General features: G+C 40.6%; 1 protein-coding gene across 2 annotated transcripts; it reads right to left on the reverse strand.

The window, feature by feature from the left end:
* Window positions 1–1,861: 1,861 nt before the first annotated feature.
* On the reverse strand, window positions 1,862–18,208 carry gpr4 (G protein-coupled receptor 4). Of its 2 annotated transcripts, XM_077565844.1 has the most exons (5): window positions 18,128–18,208; window positions 17,401–17,429; window positions 4,237–4,796; window positions 3,409–3,673; window positions 1,862–3,251 (listed from the first exon to the last, which is right to left on the reverse strand). In XM_077565844.1, exons 3-5 carry the CDS (start codon window positions 4,363–4,365, stop codon window positions 2,530–2,532), a joined length of 1,116 nt encoding a protein of 371 aa, XP_077421970.1. In that variant the 5' UTR covers window positions 4,366–4,796; window positions 17,401–17,429; window positions 18,128–18,208; the 3' UTR covers window positions 1,862–2,529. The 2 variants fall into 2 exon arrangements, with proteins under 2 accessions (XP_077421970.1, XP_077421969.1); XM_077565843.1 differs by lacking the exon at window positions 18,128–18,208 and having other exon boundaries at window positions 17,401–17,965.
* Between the last annotated feature and the right edge of the window lie 374 nt (window positions 18,209–18,582).

Here is an 18,582-nt window from a genome sequence, read left to right on the forward strand (position 1 = left end):
TCTACAGGTGGATGACAACTGCCAATCAAATGAAGGAGAAAATATCACGATGCCCCTGTTATTTATTTCTTTATTTATAGGTTTAGGGCCGTGATCTATGCACTTTTGTTTTTTTGTCTTTTTTAAATAGGCGCTCGAAGTGATACATGCTTATTTATATCCTTTCTGTGGCATTATGTTAATCAAACACAAGATGGCGGTATTGGACAAAATTTAGTACATTTCTGATTTGTTGACATTTTAAAAATTATTTTTTTTTTCAATCTAGTACGCAGGGAGAACGTGACATTATTACACAGTTCTTATAACTGTGTGTGTGTGTTTAAGTTATTAAAATATTAGTTATTGAGTTCAAAGTGTATTCAAATGGTCAAACCAATTTCCATGGTGTCTCTGTGGTAAGGTAAACACCAAAAGTCACGTAGGCTATTATTCTTTACGGCAGCGTTTGTTTGTTCAACATGCGAGCCTTCCGGCTACCGTGAGAAAGTTTCCTTACTATGCGCGTTCAAAACAGATACGTTTACTGACGGACAGGAATTGACAGGTTTGATCAAGGCCCGCGAGGGGTCAAAGGTCCATCACGCCAACGTCATCTCGATTGGCTATCGAATGTCCGACGATTTGAGTGCATCCACTGTAGTGTTGACATTAACAGACTTCATGCTGACACAGCCGAGACAGTCTCTGACAGGAAGTTGTGTTTTTCTCCCCCCTATAGAGCAACCACAATAGCATTCCCATGCTGGAATTGACCAGGACTGTCTCTAAGAGGGTCCGAACAACATTTGAAGAAGCTGGGTGGGCACTTGTTTAGACTCTGGGATATGTCTCATTCAATGTTCCCCTTTATGTCAAAAAATAACATATGGAAGTGACTTGAAGAGCTTCAGGTTGACAAAACTAGTGTTTTGCTGGCGTCTTAGACAAATAGAGACGAGAACAGCTGTGAAAATAGTTTTGATTTTAAGGCGTTGTTGGCCAGCCTTCCAAGATCCAATAGAATATTTTCACATGAATGTGTTTGTGGTTAGCAGTGTTGCTTTTCTGCTTTTGATCTCCAAATGGATTCTGGGTCACATTGGGCACGCTGGTAGAAGGAATAAATGGCGCCTATTCTTTAGCCGTAACAACGTGATTAAACCTGTTTGCATTTTTTTTCAAACATCAACCCAAGAATAAATACACAGTCGTTGTCCAATGACAAGCATGTGTTCTTGGAAAACATATTTTTTTACTGTACATGCGTTTCTGCCGGGGTGGCTGTGGGGCTTTCACAAGTCTTACATTCCACACAGGTCGTTAATTATACTTAAAAATGACACACACACAAAAATATCTTAAGTCAATATTCCACTTTGTTGAATGGAGCTGAAGAAAATTGAGTTGGTTTGAATAAATATTTGATTTTTTTTTATGAATACTGTAAAAGTGAAAAAATAATAATCATTTGAAACCCTAATTTGAACCTCAATTTGAAAATGACTTGAAGCCCTGACCCAGGCTTAAAACCCAAATTTGACAACAAAGCTTAAAACCTTAACTTGAAACCCTAACCCTGAAAACCCCTATTTTGAAACCCTACAATCTATTTTGCAACCCTACTTACAAACCCTAACCCTAGTTTAATTCTGGCAAATCTCTGGCCAATTCTGGCCTCCCTTCACTGGCTCACTACATTGTTGAGTTCAACTTAACCCTAATTTAAAACCTTACTTGGAAATCCTAACCCCAGTTCGAAGCCCTACTTTGGAACCAAAACCCTACTTTAAAACCTCACTTTGGAACCCGAGTTTGAAGTCCCCGTTTGAAATATATCTACCTGTATAGCATCTATATATATTTATACATGTAAAATTCATTGCCGAGGTGACAGTATGGTTTATTCTGCTCACAAACAAAATAATGAATAACTTACAAACTTGACTTTCAACATTAAAAAAACTTAAACAAAGACCAAACATCAACTCGAGAGTCCACGCGTGCTTTAAAAGTGTGGACATAGGCTGACGTGGTGGAAAAGTTCCAATTGACGCAGGAAGAAAGACGCCAACCAAACTTCCTGATTCCCTCCAATCAAGCGTTGGCCAATCAGCTCGCTTCCTCTACAACAGGAAGCGGCGTGTCCTCCGTCGAGCCGCTTGCTCCACAGCACCAACATGTCTCTGGTGTGCGCCCCTTTAGTACCCTACCACTGCGCTTGGCCTCGCTTGGTACCCTTCACAACTTCTGACAAAAATTGTGGATGATTCGGGCTTGATTGGAACCCTAATTTAAAATTTCAGGCCTTTGTCGAATTGTAATGTGAAATCCCAAATCGGTCTTTTTTTAATCGGTTATCGGAATTGTATCCGATAGAATCAGCATTGACCACCCCAAAAAAATCCATGCTATAAAATCCTAAAGCCTGAAACCCTAATTTGAAAGCCCAACACTTGTTTGAATCCCTAATCCTACTTTGAAACCAAAACCTTCATTTGAAGCCCTAACGTACGCGTCAAAGCACTTTTTTCTCAAGTCGAGACCGAGTCACTTCCTGCCGGTGAGGATGCTCATCTGGAGACATTCCTCCTTGAGCGCCACCAGTTCCGTCTTGTACCCGCCGGCCTGATTGCCGTCGGCGTAGACGCACGGCTGCTTCTTGGCCGCCAGGGGCGTTTCCATGGTGACGGAGGCGGCGTTGAGCGCGTCGGCCGGCGACGGCGAGGAAGCGCAGACCCTGCGGCACGCCGCCGACACCAGCGCGGCCAGAGCCCGGCCCACGTCGTGCCTCGCACCCTCGTTGACGAAGCAGTACAAAATGGGGTCGGCCACGCAGTTGAGGCTGGTGAGCGCCAGCGAGACGTGGTAGGCGGCGAACAAGCGCTCCTCCGAACCGCAGTCGCACGGCTTCCTGAGAAACATCACGCTCCGCACCAGCAGGAGGACGTGATACGGCCCGAAGCAGAACAAGACGATGAGAATCAAACTCAGCGCCAGCCGCTGGATCTTGGCCTTCTCCTGCCGCTCGGTGGAGACGTTGCAACGCACGGCGGCCAGGATGCCGCGGTAGGCCACCAGCATGGCGGTCCACGGAGCCAGGAAGCCCAGGAAGACCCGGTACAGGTTCATGCCCGCCACCCAGTCCTGCATGGGGTACTTCTCGAAGCAGAACGTGTGGTTGAAGCGGCCCTGGAAGAGCTCGTCGTGGAAAAGCGGCGCCGAGTTGGCCACAATCTCGATGAGCCACACCGTGGCGCTCACCAGGATTGCTGCACGGGTGACAAAAAAAAAAAAACGTGGTCACTTACTGGAGGCGTCCCAATACTTGTGTCAGCTTTCCAGCAATAATACCACAATATTGATTACAAAATTGAATGATATCGCCGTTTTGTCCCACCCAGCTACTAAGCACCGAACGGGACGTACCTGTCTTGACGCGTCGCACCTTGACGAACCTGAGCGGGTAGGCCACCGCCAGGTATCGGTCCAGCGAGATGCAGCAGAGGAAAGCGATGCTGACGTAGATGTTGGTGTAGAAGATGAAGCCGAAGAGTTTGCAGCTCTCCTGGCCGTGGATCCAGTTGTCGCGCTGCAGGAAGTAATCGATCCACAGCGGCAGCGTGCCGATATACAGCAGGTCCGCCACGGACAGGTTGATCAGGTACACGCCCAGCTCGTTGTGCTGTCGCACCTGGATGCGGCGGGACAAGGGGACGACAACAATGAATGGTTTGTTTGTGCATTTTCTACACTGTCAATTTGAATTAAAATGAACTGTGTTTGAATAAAGGAATGGAAATTAAAACTTTTTTTTTTTTAATTCATGGATCAATTGACAAAATATTCAACAGATTGATCATTAAAATAATCGGTAGTTTATTTTTTAGTTAGTTTTCCTAATTTATTTTTGATGTTTTTATTTGGATATTAGCTACTGTACAGAAGATGGTATGGAAATTGTAGTGTACTTTATTACATAATACTTGGTGAAATTTTTTTCTCCTTACACTCCGCAATATATGTTAAGACCCTAAAACTACAAGCAGTTAAAAAAATATATTTTTTAAACCCCGAAATAAACTAATAAACCCACTCTAAAAACTAATTCTAAAACAGCTGCTTTTTGTTTGAAATCCTTGCTTGTGTGTTTGTGTTGCCGAATCCCTGCTGACTTTGTGCTTACAGCAGCCACTAGTGGCCTGGCATGCACACTGACGGCAGCGAGCGCGTTTTGCTGACTTTGTAGACGCTCACCTGCATGTAGGCGGCCCACAAGGCCAAGCAGTTGGTGGGCAAGCCCAGCACCATGACGATGATGTAGAGCGTGGGCTGGAAGTACTGATCCACTTTGCTGTCCACATTACACACGGAGATGTTGCACATTGTCCTGAACGTATGTGTGTGTTTAACGTGCGTTAAATCAGCCTCAGCTCTGCGGCTTCCTGCTCGTCCGCCATTTTAACAACAACATGGCGTCCTCCTCCCCCTCCCAAACGGCCCGAGCCGAGGCGCGCTTCCCGCGGCTTGTCATGGCTCCCGATTCCCGTCCAAGGCCCCTAAATTTATCATCGTCCGCCGCCTCTGCCACGCCCTCGTGTCAAGGCGCCGCGTCTGATTGGAGGAGGAGGAGGGTTGAATGGCGGTGAAATGGAAGCCGCCTTATCGACGCTGGACCAGGCCTGGCGGGGCCTGAGTGGACCTCATCAATCTTTTAGAGATTAGTGCGCTTGATGCGTGCGTCTGCAGTCACTGATGCTCTCGCTGGCAGACGTGTGATGACTTGTCACAGCCGCACGGTTTCTTGCGCACGTCGCCTGGAACACAAACATTTTGGAATATCGTTGGAATTGCAACAGCACGGCTGGGAAAATGTGGACAAAAAGGCCACATCATTCATAGATAAAGGTACACAAAATCAAACTTTTGTGTCTGAAAAATTATTAAAATAATGTTCTCATTATTTATTCACCACACTTTTTTTGCCGTGTAATAACTCCCGCATAATACGTCCGATTTACACCATTCGAATTTGAAAATTCTTCAAAAATTCACACCTTCCGGGGTATTCCACATTACTTACAGTATTAGCACAATTTAACGTTAAATATCAACTTTTCCCCCATTCATTTTCCATTGGATATCATTAGTTCCACTTTTCCATTGAAATGAATGGAGGGTACTGCATGCCTAGGTGGCGCTATAGAGTGAATCATTTTTTATTTATTTATTTTGCATTTTTCCATTGGATATCATTCGTTCCACTTTTCCATCTAAATGAATGGAGGGTACTGCATGCCTAGGTGGCACTATTGAGTGAATTTTTTTTATTTATTTATTTTGCATTTTTCCATTGGATATCATTAGTTTCACTTTTCCATCTAAATGAATGGAGGGTACTTTCAGATAACACTTTTCCATACAAATTTCAACTTGCTTCAAAAGTTCACGCCTACCGGGTTGAAAGGGTTATTTTTTTATTCATTTATCTTTCAACAACAATTAATACTTTGTAATTTTCACATAATTTATCTTTCAATGTACTCCATAAGCATTCAGTTTTTCAGCATTCCCATGCAATTTCTGCAGAAATTTCACTTAGTCTAGTTTTATTGTCATGTTTATAAATCATTTAATTATAATTTAATTGTCAATAAGGTAAATTAAATGTTATATGAATATTTATTGCATTAACATGAGTTTTTTTTCTTAAATGTGATTATTTAAATTTATGTACTTCTGAATTATTTGGATTTGGTTAACTTCATGAAATAATTTGTTAGTGTATTTATGGTAAATAAAAAACATGATTTTTTTATGTACTTTTTATGCACAATTTAATAATTCTACATTTTTTATTTCATGATTTATAATGAAAATATATAAATAGATAAATACAAAAAAAACAGCTGTCATTGTCATCATTTTTATTTGACACATTTTAAAATAACAGCTAACTAATTAACAACTCATATTTAGAGCCATTATTTAAAACAAACAAAAATAAAATAAACATCTCATTTTTAAAAATAAAAACATAATATGTTATAATCCATCCCTCAGCTTTTAGCCTAATTAGGAAGAACCCGGACGGTTCTCTATTGATTTTCCGATTGAGTCAGCCAAGAAGTGGTTATGGGAAGAGCCGAAATGAACCGTGCTTGTCATTGTGAGTTTAAAATGGCGTTGTATGATTTTGTTGGGTAAAACCCGGCTGCGTCTGATCCTGTGCCAGAGCAGGTCAAACAAAGACTCAGTCGACATGTCGTTTTGTTTTCACAAAGCTAAACTAACAACTCAAGGGGCGGCGGGCTTGTTCTTAGTATTCTTTGTATCATGTTTCCAACAACTGTGGCATGTTTGGATCTTTGATAAATGCTAACATTTGTTGTGTATTAGTTTAAAGGGCACATGTGGAAAAGTGACTTTGTCAGGTCTTGTTACAAATGAAGCGCGTCTGGAGAGTAAATGTTTCGTTATCTGTCTATTTCTGAAAATGTGTCTGTGAGCGAGCCATTCTGGATTTTGCTGGATTGTGACATTGCAGTGGGAATAATTAATATAATAACCACTCCCAGATAGTTTTTCAGCCAATGAAAGGTCACCTTAGCTGGAAAAAGTTCCAGAGTTTGGCAGCCTAAGCGCTGCCAAAGCCCAAAGGTAAGCAGAGTTGCAATGTTTACATAGATTAGCATTAGTTTATCATAGTAATGTTTGGCTAAGTTGTCGACATGGTGGCGGGGATTTGTGTTTGGCCATATCGAATTAAATGACAATTGGACATTTGTCTTAAAAAGGTAAGACACTCCCCATTGTTTATCTCATCATTGGTCTCGTTATGGGGATGACACATGGGACGTTAAGTTGCTATTATTGGACCGCATCTTCCACATTAAAGACGACGGAGGCCTGTCTGCGTGTGGGGGTTTTCTGTAAAGCCCCCCCCCCACGCAGACCATTACTCGTGTGTTTTGACTCAGACCACACACGGAAACACAAACCGGGCGTTATCAGAACCCGACAGAGACACAGCTGATAATATTTCAACCAGCAAACATGCCAAAAATAAAGAACTCAAAACCTCAGCTTGTCGTTTGTATAAAAAATAAAAAAAAAATAAAAAATAAAAAAAAATAAAAATAAAAATAAAAATAAAAATAAAAATAAAAATAAAAATAAAAATAAAAATAAAATTAAAAATTAAAAAATATATTAAAAAAAAATAAAAAATAAAAATAAAAATAAAAATAAAAATAAAAATAAAAATAAAAATAAAAATAAAAATAAAAATAAAAAAAATGAAGAAAAAAAAAATTACCAAAAAAATTAAATTACAAATTAAAAAATTAAAAAATGCATCTAGTTACAGGAGGGACAAAAGTGAGTTGGATGAGAGAGAGAAAAAAGTGTCTGACGCAACAATATTGGCATGACGGCTGAGAAACTGAAGGATTTTTAAACAACACAACATTCCGGTACACTTTGAACCTGTTAACACTCTGAGAGAGGGGCTGGTACAACCCAAAGACCGGAACCCCCGTACCCATAAAAAACAATCTGGTGAGGAATGCACGGATGTATATATTGGGGAGAGACCAAAATGTGCTAATATGCTAGACAGAGAAGACAGAAGGTTGAAAAGACATCTAAGGTTCTCTTACAAGAAATGTAGCAAAATGCAAACAGTTAGCCACCGGGCTGGCTCTCCTGAGATGGAACTCTAGAAAAGCTTTCAAGGATCAAGCATGTCAACAATGCGCTATCTATAAATAGACGTGAGCAGACCCAGGTGCTCAGACCAGACTTGACTGGAGAGCCAAACAAAGACGGGAAGTCCAACACGGTTGCACAACTGCGACAGACGGTGGAACCTGACTGTCTCACTCACTTTTAACACAAAGAAACTGACCTGCATTTGGACCTCAGTCACACAGGTGAGAGGCGCTACGTTAGCTAAGCGCTACAAAAAGAAGTGAACAGATACTCAAACTTACTCATAGTCTCGGAGATTGAAACTCACGATATGATCAATATCAGGATATTGTGGGGAAGTAGGCGATATATAGTAAAAAAAAAAAAAAAAGCTCACAATAAAATACGGTATAAAAACTCACAATATTATATAAATAAATAGACACTGGAAAAACAAGCTCAATATTGTGTTTTTCTACATAAATAGCAGTGACAAAGAAATAGGATTGGCCATGTCATGTCACGTTATTGTCATGTGCTCCTATTGGCTCAGCGGCGCAAAGCATCATGGTCTATGTTTGTAAGACTGAATTTATGGGAGTGACAACCACTGCAGTGGCCAAAACATTCCTAATCAAAATTAAACTGCACTAATAAACTAACCACCAGAGGGTGCTAGAATTGCCCGAATGGAATACAACATCGCCTTTTTAACAGATATGCTGCTTTTAGTATCGTGACATCAACTATCGACAACAATATCGTGGCAATTTTAAAAATGCAATATTGCGATTTTGCCGTTATCGTTACATCCCTTTTGTATTAGTGAAGGAATGTAAAGTATTGTTATTGTGATCAGCCTCTATTTTACTAGAATCATTAAGGTCAGCCACTTGTACTGGTACGGAAATGTAAAATATCAATATTGGTGTCGGTAAGGATTTGTAAAGTATAAATATTGACGATACCAGTCTACATTTTGCCGAAGGAAATGTCAAATTAAATGAACTGTCGGTATCAGTGATACGAGCCTCAACATCGGTGATGCTGCTGCTCTATTTGATCTGTATCAGCAGTATTGGTTTGACGTAAAGTCTTGATTTGATCAATGTTGCTTTCTGTAATACCAGCTTCTGTTGGACTTTTATTCGTTAGGAACTGCAAAGCGCCTTGATCAAAAGCACCGCGTCAGCCGATCTCACGTAGGAGACGCAAATGTCTGCAGCACACACTCCAGCTTGTTGTTAATGTTTTCGCATTTAATCGCGTCGACGTGGGGGCGCGCGCGCACGTCTATGCTGAGTGCTTACCTGCATGCGAACGCCCACCACCGTCATCTTGCCTTATCATGTTAATTGTCAACAATAACGCCATTTAGAAGCAGCTGGACTGTAAGCACGAGTGTCTACTTTGTGTGTGTGAAGTTATGACTCTCAGCACACACACTTCCTTCCTTCCTTCCTTCCTGCAAAAGCATTTGTGGAATTTCAGGTGCGGTGCCAGACAAGGAATACAAACACGATGACATCAGTCAACTGCTTGAATATGTCACTTCCTGTGTGGAAGTCCAAACTCTGGACAGAAAGCCAGTGACCAAATAAATACTCAAAGTATGTCAGTATGATGGAGTACAATTGCTGCCTTTATTAATCCCCTGAGGGAAATGCCTAAAAAGTGTTTGCAGCCATTTTTGCAACCTGATGAAAAATTGGTTTAACCCCTAAAACTCATTAGAGGCCCTAGAAAGTTAGAGAAAATCAGCGCCCGACACAAAATTGGCCGGAAAATGACATGCCGAAAGTCTCAAAAATCACTGCCTAAAATTGAACAGGAAGTCGGCCATTTTGGTTCAAAGTAGCCATTTTGAGGGAATTCTCTCAGCAGGAGCCCGCGATAAGTTAGAAAAATGAGCCGCTGCCACCAAAATTCATCTCCATCATAACATGACGGATAAAAGAGTCTCAAGGACCCATGCAGGATGTGTAACAGGAAGTCGGCCATTTTGGTTTGAACAACAGAGTGTAGGTGATTTCTGGAGCTCGTACTAAAAAATTGACCCAAATCAGCCCCATTTGGTAGCAGGTATCCTGAGGGTTCGCAGAAAGTAAAAAAAAAAAAAATAATTCAATTTAATAAATAATATTTTTTAATTAAACTAAATTGAATTGAATTTCACCAATTGGCACAAAATAGTGTCTATCACAACAAAAAAGAACAAAAATGTCTCAAGAAACCATGTTGAGCCAATCTGAATAGGAGGTCAGCCATTTTGTTATGAAGCAGCCATTTTTAATGGAACTCCAGCGCTTGGAATTCACACAAATGAGCATCGAACCGAGTATCATGTCAGAGTTTGATGACCATTTGGAAGATGGATGGATGGATGGATAGGTTTAGTCATATCTATGAATTAAAGGTTAGATTCAGCAACAGGTGGATTTTTTTCACTAAAATCCATATTGCACAAGCTTTGACAATTCAAACTTATAAAACAAAACATAGAATATATCTATAAAAAAAAGTGAATCATTTTTTTCCAATTTGCTGTTGACCAGTGTTATCTTGTATCGGATGCGATTGGAAATAGTGTCCTCGATGAAGCGTGCAGTGAGTATATGCTCCAAACAGCACATGGGCACAGGTTGTAAATAACAAATATTAATTTCACGCACAGGTGGACGACACGTTACACGTCTAGCAAGCCCGAAAATGAACGACTTTAATAAATGTGCACCCTCTGCTCCATTCATCTCATCATGATCAGATAAACGTGTGTGTGTGTGTGTGTGTGTGTTTGAGATGATGTATGAAACCTAGAGGGTCATTTCATTTGGCGTGTAGCATCTGATTTGTTGCCGGACAAGACCAGCCAGCTTCCTAATAAGCACTATACACACCCACCCGTGCACGCACACACACACACGCACACACACACATGCGCTTGTGAGTAAAGGCCAATAAACATGAACGGTGCCTGGCAAGAAGCCGCACCTCAAACAAAGGACGTGAACCTGAATGGAAGGTTACACAATGTTTTGATACACAACATGAGGAGAAACTTGAGTCTTTTCACACAAAATTTTCATGCGAGCGAGAGGAGAAGAAGCCAAGAAGAATTTTCGGAGGCATCGCACTAGCAATACTTTCTTGTCGAATCCTCTCTCCTGCGGTGTACTCGTGTTACAACGATACAATAGTATGAGCTACAATAGCGTCGTGCTTGTGCGTGTTTGTCAATGTGCTTCCTGTCTCCCTTCCTGTGTTCTGTCTTCTTTGTCTGATTGGTCGCTTGTGTTGTGGTTGCGCGTGATGAGAGACGCGGTCACGTTATTTCCTCTTTGCTTTCCCGTTGCTGCGCAGGGCTGACGTGATCGAACCCAACCACTGCAACTTTACGAGCTACGTGGTCATTGATGGATTCTGATTTAATGGCGGTCCATTTATGATGCTAGACGTTATTATGCCACGGATTCTACAAACAACAGATTAAAGATGCAAGCCGCGATAAACAGGACCTGGCACGCCTTTTCATGACGAACACTCAAATTGATCTTCAATTGTTGACGCCGTGCTTGCGATGGTGTAGGCAAAAAAAACTGGGCAACTCTAAAAACAGTTGGGTCAAAAAATAACCCAACTATGGGTCAAAAATGGACCGATCCTCTACTTGGGTCGATTTGTATAAAACAACCCTAAAAATTGAGTCAAATTGCCCATAAAGTGGATCAGTCCATTTTTTATCCATAATTGGGTTACTTTTGACCCAGCTGTTAGAGTGTACGTGCTGCCGACTGGGGCCTGGTACGAGCCCTGGAATTTGCCCAAAATGGCTGTTTTTAATCAAAATGGCCACCTTCCTGTTGAATCCCGAGCACGGGTCCCAGAGTTATCATACTTCAACGAAAACTAACAAAATAAAACAAAAATTGAAAAAAACTAACAAAAAACATTTGTTAATAAAATAACAATAAAAACGAAAATGTTTGATTCATTTTAATTTACATTTATGTATTTTTGATATTTGGTCCGTACAGAAGAAGGAAGGTGAAACAGTCGTTTGAGAATTTTTGTTGACTTAACTGTATTCCACAGTACTTAGTGACCTCTTTCATTTATCTTGAACTTGAAAAATACTCCATATATTTAAAAAGAAAAAACTAAAACTAACATTAAAACTAATAAAAACTAAAATGATGTATTTTCAAAAATATGCAAACTAATTTAAAAAAATTAAAATAAACCTGCTCTAAAGTCAATCAAAATAAATGAATAAAAAACAAAATCAAAAGTCAAAACGATATAAAAACTAATTATAATGAAATTTCCCAAACTATTATATAACTGATGATTCCTTGAGACGTTTTCATATATCTTGTTATCGAGTGAGTTTTGGGGGGGGGGGGGGTCATTTTCATTTTCACCAGGTCGCGACCTTCCTCTCACACACAAAAATAAGATCAACCTCTGACCTTGTGGCGCTGACTGATTGAATTAAACAATTAACATAATGATGTTATTACAGTTTCCTGTTATACGGTGAGTCATCAAACTTCATTCAATGACCAAAATTCGAATGTTTCACAATTGCGAGTCATCCAACTGTCTCGATTCAGTGATTCAACTCTGGTGACAATCAGAAAATTTCCTCTTGGTGGAGTTTGCCTCGAACGACCCTAAAATGGTCGCCTCTAAGCAAAATGGCTGTCTTTGTTTGTCTTTTCAGGCTTGGCTTCTTAAGATGATTATGTGAGTCTATTTGTGATGAACATCTCGCTTTTGAGGGATGAATTGTCAAAAAAAATCATATTTGGTGTTTTATGGCAACTCATCACACTTGAGAAACACAGAGATGAAAAATATCATTCTTTGCAACAAAAAAAAAAGTTGTTGCTTTGTCTAGTAAATGTGCTTCAAATGTAGCAGCAGTTAGATAAAATATCTAGGACAAGTTTGTCTTGGCATGTCTTGCCTGGAATTGGCCAAAATTACCCTAAAAAGGTTGCTTCAAACCAAAATGTGTGTTTTCCTGTTCCATTTCTGGCATGGGACCTTAAAACTTTCTGGGTGATCTACTCATGATAGGCAGGACTAACAAATCGTAACAATAAGTCAGAATTTTCCAGGCTGACGGTTCCATTTGAGATGCCAAGGACAAAAATAGCCACTCCTTTTTTTTATTGAAGTCAAACTTATTGATAATTTAAACGTTAAGTTCTGACTGACAGCAAACAAGTTGAGTTTCCGAGCATCCCCGCCTGCTGAATACATTTGTACCCGCTATAAATAAATCCCATTAAAATAATTTGTTTTGTTTCTTCAAGAGGCGCATTAGAGTTTCATTGAATCATCATTGATGCTTTTCAAAAGTGCAGAAGACAAACATCAGCAGTCAGGAATTTCCCCATGCTGGCTTTTCCCGCATCACGGGACTCATTAAGGCTTGATTACTAATTTTTATAGTCCTTCAACTGCGCACTTACGTAACTAGAGTTTAGAGTTTATCTAAATAATACATAGAAATCAGTGAGAGTAAACTTTTGAAGACCACCCATGTCTCCTTGACTTCAATGCAAACCGTTAACCTCTCATCCCGACCTTGCAATCAATTGAAAGACGTCATATTGATGTTCTATCGCGATGACAACAAAGCAGTCGATCAATTGGCTCGATGTTATTGATGTACAACTGTGCGAAAGAGAAGAAAATGGCATGTTAAGACGAGATGACACAATTGCACACGAAAGAGAGGACATGTCATTCGTCAAACGGGAGTAGCTTTCCTCCAACATGTAAAAACTCTCCACTTCCTTTAAAGAGGCAGTACAGGAAGTAACAGCTCCCCTTTAACGGGACATAACGGTTTGTAACAGCGCTCCGCAAACGGAAAGTAACAACTCTCGTATTCTTTTACAATGTAAGAGAAAGAACAGGAAGTCATCGCTCTCCTCTAATAAGAAGCGACGACTCCATCTACTAGTAAGTAATGTCTCTGCTCGAACAGTAATGCTGCATTCAAGGAAGGTCGGAAATCTGAATTATCCCAGTTGGCTTTTCCTAGTTCCGACCTGAAAGTTATCAACTTTTGTTTCGGACGTTTGTGGTTTAGTGACGCAAGGTCTGGGGCTTTTCTTAAGGTGGTGTTGTTTGGCTGGCTAACGATGTTAGCTAGCTGTGCGGGCTAGCGAGTTGACTACTACTGAGCTGAGTTGTAAACAAAACATAAGTAGTAATCTTGCTGGCACAACACACTGGCACGTTCGGAAATGAACGGGAGAGGAGCGCACTTTGCAACAGGAAGTAACAAGGCTCCTTGAACAGGAAGTGACATCTGCATTCTAACAGGAAGTAGCAACCTTCCACTTCCTCTTTCAGCAACACAGATAGCAAGCAACAGTGGAAAGAAAATAGCAACTCTAAAGACTCTAACAGGAAGTAACAACTGTAACGACTCTCTCTTTTTAAGAAAATAAAAGCACTTTTCCAACAGGAAGTACAGAAAGTAACGGCTTTTCTGTGACAGAACGTGACAACCTAACATGGCCTACCTACACCTCACAACCTACTGTCACCACCAGGTGGCATTGTTTTGGGGAACAGCAACGTTAGTGAGCCAGGACACAAGGAGTTAAAAAAAAATAAAATAGGATGGGATATTCACCAGTGCTTCAGTACAGGCGTGGGTGTGGATCATCATCATCATCATCCTCAGTTGTTCATCATCAGCATTAGTAAACCACAGATGCTCTTAAGTATACCTCGTCTCCTCATCATTACATCAGTAAATGGACAAAACATCAATTATGGCTCTCCTCAATGACTCAATTGTCAACAACAACATGACAGCCATTCTGCTTGTCTCACATACATTGCTTTGTATGTTTTAAACACGCAAATATCATAGATGAAAAGACGCAACAGTTAAATACATGGTAGGTTGCTGCTGTACGGTCCATTTCACAATCTAGAATGACAATTATTATTATTATTATGTTTGTACGGGTTCTGACGGAAGCATTTTGGATCAGCTGCAACTGCCTGATTGTTTTTTGTTGTTATTATTAAGACCTGAAAGACACCATTACAGTGCAAGTTTGTCCGTCTTGAGACAGACAACCTTTAATTTGAGTTTTAGTGCTGTTAAAATTCCGGTTTGAGTCAATAAAGTCCCACTTTTGCCCAACTTCTGGGTGTGATTTTGGTTTGATTGCGACATAAGAGATTTTCCACTGAACTTGCTCAATTTGAATGCAAAAAAGATTTGATGCAAGCCAGGGAACAAGTCGGTCCTGACGTCCTGGTGACTTCCTGTCCAGGAGTCATTAGCGATGGAAGTATTGCGCAATCGTAAAGAGCTGGTGCTGCTTTTATCTAATCGCCAATGAGACGTGACGTAATAACATCTGGCAGTCTTCCTTTCCCATGACATCCTGGCAAAAACTTTGACTTTTATTATCTTCATGATCCATGTACAGAGGAGGCTCAAGACAAATGTTTTTATTTTGGTATTTAAATGATCTTTTTAACCCCTTTTATTTATTTTTATATTTTGAGTTCCCAGTCCATTTTATTGCCTTTTATCTTTATTTTAGTTTTTATTCTGTTTTCTTTTAGTTTTTAATTGTTTTTATTTTGTTGTCTTTTAGTTTTTAGATCCAGTGTTTCCTGGGTGCCTTTCCTCACATGGTTTCTCTATGCCCCACCATGTTTTTGTTTTTTTTGTTTTGTTTTGGCTGGGGGGGGGGGGTCTTTTCATTATTATTATTATTATTATTATTATTATGGATGTTTTAATTGTTTAACACCTTGAGTTGCATTTTAATTGATTGATTGAGTGCCAAAGACGTTAAAAGACGTTTTTTCAAAACAGAGGTGAAACAAACCATTTTCTATTGTTGATTACTGAAAAACGGAATAAGGTAGAAACAAACTTTTTGTTCTGATGAAAGATGAGAGTCCAATCTTTCATTTGGTAGTATGTGTGTTTCCATAGTCCAAACACATAATTTTCTATGGACCTTGAAAGATCAGTCAAAAACGCTTAAATCGGCTGGCACCCACGGCATCCCTTTTCTGAAAACGTCTGGCAGTCATTAAAAAAATTGTAAAAAAAAAAAGAACATCTGAACTTAAAAAATTATTTATCTTAGTCTCACTTTTTATATCCCACAAACCCCGGCATTTGATCAAGGGTGTGTAGACTTTTTTTTTAATCCACTCTATCAGAGGCCGTTGTTGTCTGTTCTCGAGTGTTCCAGTCGCAATTCGCACGGGTGAACGGAGCAAAAAAAGATCTCACACGTGGACCGCAGACGTCCGTCCGGCTTGGAGGGCGCAGCTCCAATTTCACAAAGCGTCCTCACGGGGAGACGTTTGCACAAAATGGCACTTTTATGTATTATTTTTTTCAACTTACTTGCCACGGGGGGGGGGGGGATATAAATCACATTTATTTCCCAGGCCTTACTCAACGTCAGTGCTGTAATGATTGCCATCTATTTGGTCCAATGATGCGTCAACACGAATAAATGAATGAGGTGAGACTTACTATAACTAATCCGGGTCACAACAAGAGGAGTAAGACATGTCGACTGCCAACTTTACATTACAAGTAAGGCTGAAAACATTGTTTTGTGGTCACTCGTATTTCTTCTTCTCAATGAAGCAGAAGAAGAAGTAAAAGGTGACGAGGGTGTTGACTTGAGGACAAAGACAAGCAGAAGAAGATTGGCAGGAATTCTGGAGGAGGAACTGAGTGCGCATTGTTGATTGTTGGGAACGCCGGGACACGTTTGGGATTACCAGACACGCACACGCGCTTGCTATTGTCTTCTGCTTGACTTGTTGGACTATATTAGATGGACTATTTAATAACCAAAGGTCACCGACGTGGTGTCTGCGGGCACCGTAGTGGCAACAAAAGATCACAAAAATAGCTCACCACCATGGGATGGGACATTGTGATTTCCTAGGAAGTGGTGTAGAAGTGGTTAATTGAGAATGTAAACACACAGATATATACGGAAGTAAGTGCAACAAATAGATAGATAGAGTTTGAAGCCAATGACGCAGCCATTATTTTTGTTTCCTGAGCAGTTTATGGCAAGTGTTTCACATCTGTGTTGCACTGAGCCCAAGTCAAGCTACCAGAGTTTTTTTTTGCGGAGTGTCGTCCTATTTGCAGTTTGTTTGTACTCGTCGTTGTCGGCCTTCCCCTGGCGCTAGCAACATACTCTTTAATGTTTGTTGTGTGGACAGGTTTTCTTTGAAGCGCACACAAGCGCACCAGATGAGGAGGATTTTCTGTTTTAAAGCCACAACACTAATCCAAGTCTCGACACAGAACTGGTTTGTGTGCCACAAGTCCTCTAATTACAATCATTAAAAAACATTTGTCTCCATCAAACACATTAGAAAGACATTAGAATTTTGTGTCATGGCTTTGTTTGCTGTGTCTGCGTGTTTTAAAAAGCCATTAAAAATCGATAAAAACATGGATAGCTATTGCTTAAACGCTAAGTCCATAACAATAATAACGATATAAAAGAAATATACAGAATTACAGCAGAGTATGTGGCAGTTGCATAGGATCAATAAAATGTGTATATATGAGGCCTGGGACTACTGAAGTGCACGTGAAAAAAAAAACAATATGGAAACAATAGCAGCAACATTAGTCGGCCACAGATGAGTTGAAGGATGGATAGACAGATGAACTAAGTTTGTACTCACGTTCACTTTTTGGTCCGCCACCAAACACGCTGCAAAAAGAAAAGAAAAGCAAACAGCTATAATCCAACACAGATTTACCAAAAAAAAAAAAAAGTCAAACTTATTTGCCGCAGTTAAAAGTGAAACGAATGAAGAGTAACATGCACGACAGTCAACGTGAGCTGAGTGGTGACCGCCTGGACGCCGAGAGAGAGAGAGAGAGAGAGCGAAAGGGAGGGAGAGAAAGAGGGAGGGGGAGAGTCGAGGGGGAGAATGAGTGAATAATGAGAGAGGAGGTGTAGAACTACTGCTACGCGACACGACATCACTTCCTCTGAAGGGCTCGGCCTGCACGTGCAACCAACCTCCTTTACATTTATGTGACTAAATTGATTGCCTGATTGCGTAACCCTAACCCCACCAAAATCCAATTCAAACCTAAAGTCTTGACCCTCAAAAAGAGGTCTGAACTTGTGAGGCCCACCAAAAATGTCCCCAAAATATGATAAACCGGGAATACGGGCCCCATAATGTAGCAAAAACACACACTACTCACAGTCACACATTCAGTCACTCACAACACGCACGCAGTCACATGTCCAACTTCTTAAGATGGTCGCCAGCAATGAAAACGATGTGCGGGAATGTGAAGAAGCGCCTTCAAGTTGAACGAGTTCGCCTGTGGGCCTTTTTCATTGGAGTGGTCCACAAGTGATGACAACTTTGCTTTCCACGCAGAATGCCATACCATCATTCATCACAAGTGTGCACTTTCACGCAGAAATGCAGCCCAACGAGTCCTCCAATTGGCTTCCTCGCAAAGGGATCCCACTCCAAAGCCACATCGGAGCTCTAACAGACAATCCGACATTTTTACACGGGACAGGATGTCAGTGTGACTGTGTGCACTTTTACACAACCCGAGAGTGAGATTGTGTTTGGGGGGGCTACGCATAGTGAGTTTAAACACTTGAGAAAATATCAATGACGTCATCCATTAGCTTATCATGAGTGACGACTACAAGTCCATCACACCCAACATTACTAGTCAGGCAAATTTGCACTAGTTAACATTTGCGCTACTAGTCGGCTACTACTAGCGAGGAGCTGGACGTCCACAAAGCATTACCAGTAGGTTACAGGACTAAACGATTTGGGAAAATCATTTAATTCATGTTTTTCCCCGCTCAATACTGCGATTAC

The sequence above is a fragment of the Vanacampus margaritifer genome, chromosome 5 (assembly GCF_051991255.1).
Source record: "Vanacampus margaritifer isolate UIUO_Vmar chromosome 5, RoL_Vmar_1.0, whole genome shotgun sequence".
Classification (NCBI taxonomy): domain Eukaryota; kingdom Metazoa; phylum Chordata; class Actinopteri; order Syngnathiformes; family Syngnathidae; genus Vanacampus; species Vanacampus margaritifer.